General features: G+C 34.4%; 2 protein-coding genes across 2 annotated transcripts in view; one reads left to right on the top strand and one right to left on the bottom strand.

Annotated features, from left to right (window-relative positions):
• Nucleotides 1-15501, top strand: part of LOC142349540 (endoplasmic reticulum resident protein 44-like) — a 558035-nt gene that overhangs the window by 267426 nt on the left and 275108 nt on the right. The gene's annotated exons all lie outside the window — the stretch shown is intronic.
• The window catches only part of LOC142349043 (uncharacterized), a 116000-nt gene that overhangs the window by 57401 nt on the left and 43098 nt on the right, over nucleotides 1-15501 (bottom strand). Inside the window, exon 12 of the mRNA XM_075400455.1 lies at nucleotides 4501-4639. Within this exon, the coding sequence (XP_075256570.1) occupies nucleotides 4501-4639 (139 nt within the window). The remainder of the gene's footprint in view (nucleotides 1-4500; nucleotides 4640-15501) is intronic.

The following is a 15501-nucleotide window of genomic DNA, read 5'->3' as shown; positions in this document are numbered from 1 at the left end:
TCAACTCGCCTCAGATAAAAACCAACACAATTTAGCCGGCACTTCATTAGAAAAGATATGGGACTTGTCTCCAATGCGACTGGTAATAGGTAGACAAAAAAGAGCAAATAGGTGCGAAGTTCAAAAAAATTTTTCTATTTTTGAAATTAATTAATTTCACAGTTATTATTGTCGTTAGATATCAACTGAAACCACTAAAAAGTTCATTTACGTCTACATAGGAAGCAATTGAGACATGTCATTATGCAATGTTCGATGGCGCAAAATTTCAAAGCCAATGGGACCAACGGTTATTGTTATAGTTTTAAAAAGAAACCGAAATTCCTTTGAATTGTACAAATAATAAAAAACCTAACGTTTTATGAAATCTCGTAGCAACAATAGTAACAAAGCCGAGAAACAAATGTTTGAAGCAAAAACTGTTATAAATTACAGCTCAATGGAAATGAGTTGTAACATGTGTTCACAGAGACTGAGCTAGAAATCGATAGAAAACTATTTAAAAAATACAAAGCTCAAAAACCAAAAATTATTTAAGAAATCATCTATTTTCAAAAATCACAACAGTTTGAGGATTACAACAGAAAGCGGCGGTTTAATTTTCAAAACATCAGGAAGACAATTGGACCGGTTAATAATGAGACTGAGTCACGAGCCAACAAAAAAAAACAAAATCTCAAAGAAGCCAAAACTTCAAACAATTTTACAACATAACACTGTTTAAGGCACTATTATGATAGGAAGTTACCTGCAAGAACTGTAAATCATCTATTTTTTTCCTCTTTTTTTTAACGAGTCTTCCTTATAAAAGGACTACTCAGACATGTCATAAAAAGAAACCCAAAAAATGAACAGTACAAAAATCTCAAAGTTTCCTCATGAAAATATATGGTCGAAGCACTCAGTCAAAACGCACAGCCAAGCAAGGAAAAAAATGTTTGAATCGACAAAAGTAATTGGGACTCCCAATGAGTGAGATTGAGTTACTTGTTGTCGAAAATAAAAGAAAAAAAAGAAACAGATGAAACAATTTTTTCTTCATTTTGATTTGAAATTCGTTAAAACAAACAGCTATAATCTGAAACATCTGACTTGATTGAGTTATAGGTCTTGGAAAAGCAATTAATATCTATCTATATCGGGCAGCGTACAACAACGAAAAGAAAGACAAACTTAGTCAAAATCAAAAACCCCAATTTTTTTCAGGAGATAACTGTGTCTCTGCCCAAAAAGCAATTCAACAAAAACAATTAGCATATCCAGATACGCCATTTTCCAACCTTTTGCTACAATGCTTTTCTTCAATTGAAGTTGTCAATAAGGTGACATTTGACAAGGAAACAAAATGAACTCATAAAATATGCAATTATGATAAAAAATAAAAGAAAAATTGAAAACGCGTTGTACCAAAATAAAGAAATCATTATAATATAAGAACGTTACTGACATTATTTTATACATCACAAGAAATCTGTTTCCGCTGGTTTTTATTGAGACTGCGCCCCAATTTGAGAGAAATAAGAAAAAATAGTGGCAAAGTTCAAAAATCCACCGATAATATCTCAAAAAAATATATATTCAAAGTCTTAAGACATCAGACAACAACTGAAAAAAATGTTTAGGCTCTTGTGTATCTTTTCAAAATAACTGGATCTATGATTGGGGCGCTAAATCATTGAACTACAAAAAACTTGAGAAATGAAAACAAATTGCAATAACAAAACCGTAAGCTTAATTCTGAAACCATAATACAAACCTCACGTTTTTTGTAAACAGTATCTGTCATTAATTGAGTACGGATTGGACGTTTTTGTCCATAATTTACATAAAAACATTAACAAAGCGGAAAATTTTTGAAAAAAGGTCGTGCCGCAAAAAATCTTTAAAAAAATTTATCATAAGGAATCATGGTGTGATCAATATCAGCCCAGATATTGCTGAGCGGCTAACAAAACACTCAGTTGCTGAAACGGTTGCAAAATAGCGATCTGTGCGAAATTTTTCAGTTTGTCAAAAAATGCATTTTGCATAATTATCGACTTTAAATTTGCAAAACTTTGGCAAAATTGTAATTCCAGAAGACTCTTAATAACAGCGGGAGTACAACTAGCTCTTTTTTGAGAATAGGAAGAGTATAGCCGCAGTTAAAAGGTGTGTATTTCCATCAAAAATTGAGCAAGGGGGCTAAAAAAGCCATTTTTTCGACGAAAGTCTGAATTTTGAAAAATTTAGCATAAATTCTAGCCAAAAAACTCGGATCCAACAATTCAGCAGCCCTCCTCTATCTTTAGAGATTAAAACAATTACGCTACTATTAACAATTTTAAATTATTTTATCAATATTGACAAAAATTTGGTCTAAATTGACGAAAATTTGGTCAAAATGTGAAAAAAAACAGCCGAATTACGTCAAATATTCTCAAAATTTTAGACCTCGATAACTGCCAATAAGAAACAAAAATTGAAAAAATCTTTCTAATTCCATATTCTACGCTGGACGGGCTTTCTAATGATACCACTCACAACTCTCTACGATTACTATATCGATCGGCCAAACTTGACTGAACAAAAAAACCCATTTGAGTATATAGTTCCTCCCCACTCAGAGAGGGATCGGAACAAATATGCTTCGGATGTTCAATTTCTGTTGCCTATTTTTGTCAATTTAGTAACTCTCATTAGAAAATTTGTAATTGACTGCCCAAAGGGTGGACATATATGAAACATAAAATTGACCAAATACTCAATTTTTCTCTCGTAAGGGCGACTGCTATTCATGTTATGACAACAATTAACCTCAGGGTTACAATTTTATTTTCTCAACTGTTCAGAAAAGTACAAACACTTCACTTTTCGATTCGTATTAGGATTCAAATTGGGGCAACAAAAAGTGTGGGTGACTCACCCTGGCTAGGCTTGCTGCCTTCCACTAGCGAGTTTTGATTTTGAAAAGGTTATTAGCCGGGACTTAATTTCGAGAAATAGTGTTTAACCTAAAGTCATTTAATGAAAGATCATAAACTATGTTTATACATTTGCTGTAAATTCAGAATTCTCGTACAAAAAACGGACACTAGCGTTGGGCGAATTCTGTCAAACGATAGGCGAGTAGTTGGTGTAGGTAGTAGTCAGCTTGAGGGGTAGCTGCGGTGGGGGTTTAGCGTGTTAGGTCAAGGTGTGATTGATGCGGGGATAAGAAAGTGGAATAGGATGACAAATGTGGATGATTGGGGGAGGGGAGGGGCTGTGGATGCTGTGAGAGGAAAATAAATCGTCAAAAATCAACCCATAACCATTATCGACTATCGTTACGTCATTCAACATAAAAAGTGACGAAACTCCTGATTTTTCCATCACATTTGACAAAGGTTACCGTAGAAATTTTTCATCCGGAATAAAATGGGCGTATTATGAGAATATGTGACTATATATTGTCACTGGTGTCCACGAAAGGCCCAAATAGCCCCAAATTATCAAATTGCACGTTTCATGCGTTCTATTGTCAAGCTTTTGTGTCTTCTCAGCTCCTTTGAATTGTGCGCTAGCAGACCTCTAAGCTTTTACTTGTTTATTCCATGTTTGAGGGGAAAAGTCAAAAGCTTCAGACAATAATTATATCAAGCAAAATATTGCAAAAAAAGACTTTCACGACTAAAAGCAGTGCTTCGTTTGAGAGAAATTAAACACAGGATGTGACCTATACTCAATAAAGGACTGTTATTTTGCACTAAAATCTGCCGATATCGACAACGAATGGCTATCTTGCAAGATTTGCTCCCTCAATTTTGCGAGATATTGAACTATAACCATTCGTCATTCAAATGTGCAGATAATTGGAACATGCTCGAGAAGGATCAGCGTGAGACAGGATTGTTTTTTCTGATCAATTTTTCATTATGGCAAAGAATTATTAACCAACAGGGCATCAGTGTTGTATATTATAAGCAAAATAAAAAATAAAATTAATAAACAGAAAATAATTATATTGCTTTAAGAAATAAGAATTTGAAACAAATGATAGTAACAAATAATTTTACGAAATATGCAGCATCTTAAAAAGAAATTCAACTAAAAAGAGTAATTGCGGAAATCTCACCGAAATTGATGTTCAAAATTTTTGAGAAGTGCAACATTTGTTTATTTGTTTTTCAATTTGTATGAATCAACGGAACAGTAACAATTCATGCTCAGTTGACTGAACTTCAATTGTTCCGTAGGGAAATATAAATATATTTATATTTCCCTACGGAACAATTTCTAAAGGAATTTATGTTCAAAAGATTTTTTTAAAGCAAAGGCAACTCTTTGTCTTGCAACATCTTGCAAGTTAGTCATTTTCTTGCATGATCTTGGAAGATATTCAATGTCTTGGAACATCTTGTAAGATAGCCACTGTCTTGCAGGATCTTGCAAGATAATAATCTGCATCTGGTCTCGAGTAGGTTGCGGAAAAATTCGGTATGTCTTCAAGACTCCAATGACAAGTTCTCAGTTACTAACGTGTAAAGATAGATACAAGATGGCGCGGTCGTGAAGAAACTGTATTGCCTGTAATATCTGCTCGACAATTCTACCCACACATAATTCGCTTCGTTCTTTCATCCAGCCAGCAGGGTCCAGAAAGTCAACAAGGTCACAGCTGAAAACATCAGCTAGAAGTAACCATTGTGTATCAACGCCATAACACTTTTGGATTGAAATTAGAAACAACATTTTTCAGATTTCCGCACAAACAAGTTCATTTTTCCTACAATTTTTTTTCGTTAATTTAATTAAACATAATCGACTAACGTCGGGCGAATTGCTCTCAAACGACCGGCTAGCGGTTGGCTTCGTCAGTAGCAGGCCACGGTTTAGTGAGGCCAGCTTTAGCTTGATTCGACTACGCAAGTTTTATTTTTCTGGCCTTGTTAGGAACTAAATCAAATAGAAAACTGATATTTTAAAATTTTGCAAAATTTAAAAGAAAAGTTTCCAGATTTCGTAGTGAAAAAAAATTTTCAAAGAATTTCATGTCTCTGGAGTTCTGTCAAGTAACCCATTTGCAAGATTTAAAGTTTTGTTGGCCAGTAATGATTGTTAAACTCAGAAAAGGATGAAAATATTCAAAAATTGAAAAAAAACTATTGAAAATTCTAACAAAATCTGGCTAAAAGTCGTGACATTAATTTATCTTCAGAACCACTTCATTGTCTCAGGATACTATCCAGTACCCCTATTTCAAGCCTTAAATAGTTTCACTGGTTCATAAAGATCCATAAACTTGATACATGATAAATATTTTCCGAATAATTGAAAAAAAAACTAAATTTTGTCAAAAAAATGCTAAAACTCGAGTCATTTAAAAATTGGTAACCCTTCCATAAACTCTAGAAACAATGCAGCAACTTATTTTTAAACCATGGAAGAGGTCCCTGGGACATTGGTGGCGGAAAATTTTTAAAAAAATTCAAAAAGATTTAAAAAACTTAAATTTGCGAATATTTTTTAAGAAATTGCTTAAACTCTTGAAATTTAAATCTTGAAAAACATTCCATTACAACTAAAAGCTATGCAGTAAATTATTATCGAACCCTAGAGGAAGTTATGTGCTCTTGAGACTGGAGAAACCTAAAAAAACGGCAAAAATTTTCAAAAAACTTGAAAAAAATTCAAGTTTTAAAAAAAATTGCTAAAATTTGAGACATTTAAAAGTTGAAAATTTTTTCACGGCAAATGAAAAGTTTTCAACAAGTTGTTATCAAACCCTCACGGAGGTTTTCTGGCCCTTGCTCCTGGAAAGACATGAATAATGAAAAATGAGTGCAGTAAGCTATGCAGTAACAATGCAGGAAGCTACAATCAAACCCTAGAGAAGGTTCCCTGCCACCTAGGGCTGATTAAAATCAAAAGAAGACAAACATTGTGAAAATTGTAAATTTGAGATTTTAGCGAGCGGCTGTTCGTCACTAGCTAGCCAGGGTGGTTGATCGGGGGGTATAGGACAACAGTGGAGTGGGGGCGCATAAGCGCGGTGGAGGGGCAATAGTGGGGGGAGGGGGGTCAACAGTGGAGGTGTCTTGAACCTCTAAGAACCGCCCTTCGCACCATAAGTTTAGGTCTCCAAAACAGTTTGAGCTGAAACAGAGCTGAAATGCTCTAAGAGCACTTAATACGCTCTGGGTGCTACCTGTTTAACCCGTTGTTGAGGACAAAAATCAAATCGGTCTGACGAAAAATCGGTCAAGCGAAAAATCGCATAAACAAAGACCGACAGGACTAATATAATTGCTACAAAGCTCGTTTGAGAGCAATTAATAAAAACTATTTTTTTATTACAATCATTGTTGTAATGTACTAAGCTCATGTTGTCCTTTTGCACCATTTAAATGTAGCTGCACAAAGCAAACTTGAGGTAAAAGTTTACCCTGCCTTTGCCTTAATTTTCCCTCAAAACGTGCACTTTTGATTTAATTTTTAGCGTAGTTTACCCTTAGAGTTCGAGTACCAAAGGAACATGAAATTTTCAACAACAAAATCAAGTACAAGAGAAAAGATCTGTACTGTGGGAAAAGTTTTGCTCATCATATTCTTATCTATCGTTCCGTGATTGAAAAACTTTGGCCCAGGAAACTCTAGAAATAAACAAGCAAAATGCTTCATTATTGAATACACACAGCAATGATGAATATTTCTATCGAATTGCATATTCTATTAAATTTAATGAAGTTTGTCCATTTTTTCTCGTCATGTTGAATTCAGTATGTAGACATATTGTGTTTAAATTTGATCTCAAACCTTCTTGACAGATGAGAGTTTTGAACCCATAGCTAATTCCGTTAACGTTGTTTTACAGAGAGCTTGCATCATTTTTTTCTAATTGATTACAAAAATAAATTACAAAAATTGTTTCATAGTATTGCAAATAATTGTTTCTCTTTACTGAAATAAAGAATTCCTAATGGTTACAGAAGCCCCAGGGCACACTCAGATTATGTGTTAAACAGCGGATTTTACAACAAAAGTAGAAAATGTTTATGATTAAAATACATCAACTGCTATTACCTAATACGGTTCATTTCTTTCTAGTTTGGGAGAAATCACATAGAATATCTGTGGAAACCATTATTCCACCTAAAAAGATGAATTATCAAAAACTTTATAAACCAAGCAAATTTTCTGTCCAATTTTGGCTTTATATTTTTCGATTCAGAGTTTTGTTGTCTTTTCTGAGTCGTTTGATAACTTGAACGAGCCAAAGTCTGTATCATATCGCATTTTGGTGTGGACGGGGCTTTTCATTAGCATTTTTGACCGAGCACATAAACGCACCAAAAATTTGAAAGCGCAAAATCCGGATCGTAAGCATTATTGGTCTGCCTGGGTATTTTCATAGGCAAAATGGGTCTGCATGGGTATTTTCATAAAGATCTTTGAATGAGGACCTCAAACTGGAAATAATTTTGCAGGTAATTTACCTAAAGTTTGTACAGGTAAGCAATTTTGAGGAAAATTTTGCAGTAATTTTTACCTGAACACGACATCACCTCTGTGCTGTTGTCAAGTTTACCTTTACCTTATTTAGAGTTTTGTTAAAATTTTTTAGCGGAAAACAGTGACAAATTCAAGTTTATATACTTGCTTGAAAAAAACTGTTTGGTAAGTAATGACATCTAGTGACAATTTAGTGACAAAGAACTGAAAAAATTTTCAATAATTTCAAATCACGTTGTTTAAAGCAAATTCCTTTCTTTATTAATACCATCATTTTCAATTTTCAGTTTTCAATTTGGGTTTGATATCCAGTTTGAGGTCCGAGACCGAATTCGGGCTGGCAATTGATCATTTCCTGACCAAAACAATAGCGTCAGTTCAGGAGCTTCAAAGTCTGAAAAATAGTCTGACTTAAGCTTAGTCATAGGTCAAATTAGTCTGGGACGTCGTGATCAGAGGTCATTTTGGTCTCACGATGTTAAATTAGAGGTCATTTCGGTCTGGTACGGTCTGATCACGAGTTACGTTTGTCTGGTCCGGTCAGAGGCTAGTAGTAGTGAAAATGCCTGGTTTGTAACGGGGGGGACCTGTCCCCCCGTTACAATACAGGCATGGCCTTTTTTTAGGTATCCTTTTCGAAAACTTGTAAAATTTCTCGAAATTTTTGTTTCTCGAGGTTGGCAAAGACTTGAAATTTTTTGAGAGTTTGGTTTTGTGAGAGTGGTGGAACTTGTAAAATTTTTGGAAAAAAAATTTGGAGGGGTGAATGAGTGGAAATTTGCGAAAATTTTGTTTTTCGTGGTTGACAAAGATTTTGTAAAATTGGTGTTGTGAGAGTGTTGGAACTTGTAAAAATTTTGGAAAAAAGTTGGTGTGGTGAATGAGAGAAACTTGTAAAATTTTTCGAAAATTTTGAATTTTTTTTAAAATTCTGAATCCTTTTTCTAGTCTAATGAGACTAATGAAGGACTGAAAAGCGAAAGTGACTAACCTGATGGAATATTGAGGTGAGGGAAGAAAAAAGATTGTTTAAAATTGATAAGTTTCTGTTCCAATGTAAGAAATTTAATAGTTTTGCGAGTCTGAGACGGCACAAGTGGTATTAATTTTATGGGTTTTATTGCCCATATGTTTGAATTAACAAGCAAGTGCGAAGTATTGAAATTGAAAGTTTGTTGAATTTCAAGCCTGGAGAGAAGTTTCAAGTACAGTTTCGAACTGAAAATAGCGCTTGAGAATGAATGGGGGACAAAATATCTTGAAAATTGACTGAAAAATTGAAAAAATTGGGGTTTAAAATTTGTCTGAAAATTGGTTAAAAAAGTGATTTCTATCGCTTTATTACTGTGTCGGGAAATGCTTGATATGGGGGGTCAATTGAATTTTGGTGAAATTACGGGTTGAAAATAGTTTGAATGGAGCGCTTAAGGTGCATTTTCAAAGCCATTTTGCGTCAAAAACAGAAAAAATTTTGAAAAAAAGAGCAAAAATTGCTGTTTTTTGGTAGTAAAAAGTTAAAAAAAATTGTTTTTCGCCGCCAATAAGCATTTTTATACACTTAAAAACTGTTAAAAAATGGTACGAGAAAAACTGTCAAGGAATCGGGTTTATATTAAATATTATTTAGTGATAACTTGTAACTACATTTTTTGTATTTTTTGATGAAAAAAGGCCAAAAATATGCCGAAATTTTTAATTTTTGAGGTAAGAATAGAGAATAAAATGTTCTATGCTAGTTATAAGGGAGTGGGCCACAAAGTTTTATAACGTGAAAGTTTGCTCGAACAGTTAATAATGAGTTATTGGGTGTTGTTTGCATGTGACTTTTTATCAAAATTTTGTTGTTTTTCGGCATTTTTTGACAAAAAAGTGAAAGAATTGATTTTTCTTGACCGAAGAATGTAGAATAAAGTAATGATTCATAGTTGAAATGCAATTTAAAATGAAATTTTGTCATTTTAACAACTTGGCGAAACAAATAATTGTGATTAACTAGGTGGTGATTATTTGCTTTTTTTGTTATTTTTTATGTTTTTATTTAAAACAATCACTATATTGCGAACCAAATATTCTAAAAGAACAGTAGGCTAAAATAGCTGACGTCCAATTGTACAGTATTCAGTGTACAAGGTCATTTCAAATATTTGTGTCGAAATATTTGTGGATAAAAAAGTGTGAGAGATTAAGAACAAAAAGGGCATGATTTGGACAATTTTGCGGGCGATTAACACATTTATGTATCTATGAAGACTTTTTTGAAGTGTTCATGTATGACTTCACTAAATGTTAGACAAAACTTGGGTGTGGCAACTAGGCTGAGTTTGAGTTTGAGTTCTATTTTTATTATATCTGTGCAATCGACCATGTAAAGCCAAAGTGAGGAAAATTGGTCTTAAATAGTTTTATTGGTATTGCGTTTTCTTTGCGATTCAATTCAAAGCAAGCCGCATTTTCTAAATTTCTGTAGCAGCGTGTTGATACCATTAGGAGTGTATTTCTTGTCCACAACGGAAACAAAGTTACGACTGAAAAATTTTCCTTTCTCGATAATAGTGACTTTTACCAAGAAATTTCGTGCTCTAGCAAACGAATTGTTGTTGCTTCAGTGAAAACATACGAAACAACGGGAACATATATTACTCTACGACTCTTCAAAAAAGATTCCGAGGAATTTCGTATTAAACAAAGAAAAACTCTCTCAGCTGCTGAATTCGATCTTCTCGCCCAGAAATTAAAAACGATTCAAGATCTATCGTCTCGAGGAACTGCAAAGAAAAATAAACGAAGGCAAAGATCTGTTTGTGAAAGTGATCTCGAAGAAAGAACTCAGTGCGAAGATGGAAGAGCAAAAAAAGCACGACAAAAAATAACAAATAAAGCAAGTGAAAGTGACAAAGAAAATTAATTAGCAAAATGGTGGAGGCAATGGTTGAGCGCAAGCGGAATATTTTTGCCAGTTTTCCAAACAATATCGTTTTTTTATATGTCGAAGTGAGCCTATATTTGACCATACAGTAACAAAGAACTTTGCCTACAGCTTGCATATGAATGAAAATTTTTGTAAAGTACCTGGATCTCATTATCATGTTATTGCCTCCAATGATCAACTTCCTAATTCTTTCAAGTCTACAGCATCCAAACCATTCATTGTACCCTGTCTCTTTACTTGTTTCCAACTACTTATTAAAACTAACTTAACAAATACAGTTTTCCGTGGAGAAATAATGAACAAAATTGACGAAGCGGTGAACTACAACGAGCAACACCAATTGAACTTTGCAAACTCTAAGAGAAAATTACCTAACGTTGATTGTGTTTTTATTAATAGTGTTCAAACTCAAACTGACTTTTTTCCTACTTGTACGATTGATAGATTCTATAGTATTTATAATGGTGGTCTGTATGGTGAGCTTTCAAAAATACTTGATATATTAAATAGTGGCTATGGTTGTTTGAATGTTGACAATAGTTTGATTTTGATAAATTTTAAGATGGAATCGAAATCTTCGAATTAATAATTGTGTTTTTTGTTGTTTTTGAAGAAAGATTTGAGCAAAAAAAATTAATTAAAAATGCTAGAGCATATGATTAGCAAAGCGTATTAAGTCATTATCGTTAATATTCAACAATAAAGGATATTCGTAACTAAACATCACATGCGCAATATAAATACAAAAAAGTCCACATGGTTTTGAGTTTTGATTTTGAAATGGCTCAAGTTTGAGTACTTGAATTACTTCATTGTAAAACTGTATCAGACGGGAATACAATATTTGGTAGTTTTGTATCGAGATTCCAAGCGGGTCAGCCATATAAACTTTGTTTTCGTGAAACAAAATAACCATCCAATGACTTCCTTCGTATTGCGCTGGTGAAGCATTAACAATCATAAAACCTTCTCTTGTTAGCTTTTGGAAATTGTCCGCTGCAAAAACTCCGTAAAAACAATATTTCAAATGAATACATTTTCCGAACAAATAGCGTATTTCATCACTATCCATCGGTGGGGTAGGTGATAATTGAGTTTTTTGTCACCTTTCGTTCCGAATTAACATAAAACGTTGAGCTTCTTTCGTCCAGAAATAAAAATTCTACGTTGGCCGCCAATGCTCCGTCAAATGTAAGTTGAACCGAAATTGAGCAATTTGTAAGTTCTGTATGAATGAAATCATGAGAAGCCTCTTGCGTTGAAGTTAAATCAAAAGCTAGAATAAAGTGATTGGGATAATTTTCCAGAGTTATGCCATGCCCACCTTTGTCAAGAAAATCCAGGGCTTCCAGAGTATTGAAATAAATGCGGTGGTTAAAAGTTGTTGAGACCGGAGTTCCAACAATAGGTTGACCATTTCTATAAACAACAATCTGGCTCAAATTGAATTTCTGGTAGTGAAAAGGATTAGTGCGATTAGTTCCGAGATATGCTTGATCTGTTGCCATTGCAATCATCATACGTCGTACAGGTTCTTTCGAGAAAATATCCTCATGGCTCCAACTTCTTATTCCAGTTGTAGCTAAAAATGTTCGTGTTAATACTTCTGTATAGCGATACACGGCAGGTGTTTTTAGTAGAGTTTTCTCAATTGCCGTCAAAACATGATCCGCTATTCTCATTTTTCTAACGTAGAGATTAGCTTCAACTATTCTAACTTTATAATGTTTGTTTGACTCTGAAATTACAGCAAAATCATTTGTAGATCTTCTAAATGAAATTCGCAGAGTAACACCACTACGTCAGTGTTTATCACAAGTTAAAATATCACTCGCCGGCTTTCCAATAAAATAGTTTTCCTGAGAATTAGCAACAAGAGCTTTTCTAGCCGCCACGTCGTCCGCGCGGCCGAGAGTGCCATCAATTTTAGCTGGCTCATCCTCGTAATAATATCCCTGACAAACTAACCATGTGTTTTTTGCAGTTTTTCCTGAAAAAAAATCCATTTCAATGAATGCTTTGTGCGCATAGTTTCCGTTTGTGTTGGAAATTTTAACACCGTTAGCAGATACAGTGCATTCTGAAAATAAAGAATGTAATGCGTTGTTGCTAAAGTATGGCGCGTCTGTATTTGTAGCATCAGTTCCTGTCCTTAAATCGCCGTCATTGTTTCCGGAGATTTTGCATTTAATTTCAAGGAGAGGTTTTTGCAAACCTATGAATTGTTCCTATCGCCCAAAACTTCAAATTCAAGCATTGGACCGTCCGGGGAATATGATGGTCCAACTTTTTGAGTAAAAGCCTTGTCAAAATTAATAAGTAGAGGCTGCTTTTCAAACAAATCAAGTGTGGTGTGTGTTGCCTCTGCGGGCAGTAAATTAGTAATCATTTTGAACTTTAGAAAAGAATTTTGACCGATTTCTCTTCAAAGGCTTCTTCTTACGAATGCCTTGTTTTGGTTTTTCACCATTAGTTTTTAATTTACGCATTCTTCCTGTTTTTGTTCCGCCCACTTGTTTTTCTACAGTTTTTTGCACAGTCGATTTTATAGCTTGTTTTGGAGACTTTTTCTTTGTAACAACCTCTACCAGCTCAGGAGCTGCTTAAACAACTAATTCACGTCCAATCTTCTTGGCTACAGGCCAACGAAACTTTCTTGCAATCGGTAATGGGGCTCTGCCAATACCTGCTGCTAAAGCCCCAAAACCACTTCCCCGTTGGCGATAGTAACCTGGAAAGTATGTTGATACCGATTGCTGTTGATAGTAGGTCTCCATTTACTCGAATTTTTTAAAATTTTAAGTTAAAATAACTTTTCCTGTTCCAGCGAATGGAACTAATTGTCCGGATTCCGTCCGCAATTGAATTTCAATTGACTGAAAATTTTTTGATAGTAACTTTTTGTATTCCAAGTTGCTGAAAACAATTCTGTGTGTTGGCTCAATTTCGCAGAAGCTACCATTTTTCAAGCGTTGTTTTGAATCAATGACTCGAATAAGAGGCGCCTTAGTATCACCTACGTATTGATACTCAATTATGTTAACATAAATAAAAATCAGTTGCTTCCCTGCAGACAAATCAAAAGGATAATCACCAACAAAAGTTTTTTCTTCATCATCTGCCATGGCCAGATTTTCAAAAGTTTTCAACATCTTGTTTCCAATATGATAACCAGACCCATCATGAATACCGTTGAAACCTAGGATACTACAAAAGGAGGCAATCCGCTAGCTGTTTTTAAGGATCTCAAAAGATGGTCACGGTTTTCATAGGAACAATTCCAATGATAGCTCGTTCTCCTCGGTATGGTTTGGAGACTGCATCTAATGGAATATTTTTCTCATAAAACTTAAGGCCTTCAGAAGAAAATATCTTCAGATCACTTTTGTTCACTTGATTTATTTTTGCCGGGAAGATAATTTCACTTAAAGCAACTCGCCAATCCCCCTCCAAATTATTTTCTTCATTGAAATAATTTTTGAATGAGGACAAGGTGTTTTGAGGGAAAATATTCATAGAGGCGGACGAAACTAAGTGAACCGTGAATTCATTCATGTTTTGTTATTTCACTACTATTGTCTCTAACTTTGACCAACTCTAACTCGTAAGATTTTCCTTTGACTGGCTCTTGGGTTGCGTCAATGAAACTATAAGAAGGGGGATTTGTTGTAGGCATATCGTAAATCTCGAAGACTTCGTTGGTAAATGTTTGCTTGTATCCTTTTCTAAAAGGAAGATCCGCCTTTGATATTCGCACAAAGTCCCCAACGTAAAACTTTGGTCGACGAACTAGTTTTGCTGATGTATTAAAATTTAATGATATCAAGTAAGGAATGTCTTTCTTTGTAACTTTATTGGGCGCCTATTTTCGTTACTCTGTTGACTCTAGAGTTAATGGTTTGTACAAAGCTCTGCAATTGATTAATATACGAGTATGTCCATTTGTCCTCTAAATACTTGTAAATCAGATTCTTGAGCGATCGTATATTTCTTTCCACAAATGCTGATTTTTTCTCGCTGAAAGTTTTATAAACTTCAATTTCATTTTTCTGACAAAGGGTGCTGAAGGAGCCCTTAAATTCTGTGCCAGCATCTACCCACACTTTTTTAGGTCGCTTGCTCTTTATCATTTTCTTAAACGCATCTGCTGTTGTTGTGGCGTATTTTGATTTTAAGGGTTCGACTCGTAGATAACGTGAGAGACAGTCCACCGCAACCAATAAATAATTTACATCTTTGTTCTCTTTTGCTAATTTATCCACATAAGCCAAGTCTAGCGACCAAATCTCATTAATGTCGTAAGCAATAACTTTCAGTGTTGGAAATCTTTTTCTAGATTTCTTATGCTTTGTGTGGGCATTTTTACCCTCTAGAAACAACTTTACTTTACTTGGTTTCAGTTTTGTGCTTTTTTGTAGTTTTTTTTTTGATTACGTATGCTGCGGTACTTTTCCTATATTTTAACTCAAGCAATTTTTTCTCATTCGTCGAAAGACTCCCAGTCCTTCTCTTGTTGAGTTCTGTCTTCCTTTGAGGTATCGAAACCACTTCCGGCGTCAGAGGATTCCTCTGTAAGTAATTGGCTGATTTTTTTGAGCTTGATTCTTTTTGGCGCAAAAGGTTTCTTTTTGTTTTTTTGTTTGGTAACTCTTTGAGTTCTTTTTCGGATCGCAATTTTAGCATTACTGTTGATCACCAAGTCTTCTTTTATGTTTAAAGCCTCTAGAATCTTGAAATAATCTGGATTATTTATTTTTCTAGTTGGTTGCTGCAAATCATAGAGAAAAATGGGAACATTTATTCCTGTCGCTGTTCCGTCAACAATGAAATTCTCTTTTTCGTCTATAACAACGTTTTCTGACTCTTTAATTAGATTAACTGTTTTTTCCGTCCTGGTAAATTTCGGTGGCGCTAGCATGTTGAGATTTTGAAGAATTTTTTCTGCATGTACTTTTGACAACTCAATAGGATCAGTCGTTTCCCTTGTATCCAAAATTTCTTGGTTCTCTTTGTCATGGTTTTCATTTGGTCGCATACGGTTCAAAAACGAAAATTGAGCACCTCTATGCTGAACTCTGGGATCATTTAGAATTTGTGAG

Source organism: Convolutriloba macropyga, chromosome 11, assembly GCF_964194025.1.
Source record: "Convolutriloba macropyga chromosome 11, txConMacr16.3, whole genome shotgun sequence".
NCBI lineage: Eukaryota > Metazoa > Xenacoelomorpha > Acoela > Convolutidae > Convolutriloba > Convolutriloba macropyga.
The sequence above is the reverse complement of the archived record's forward strand: the minus strand, read 5'-3'. Positions and strand labels throughout refer to the sequence as shown.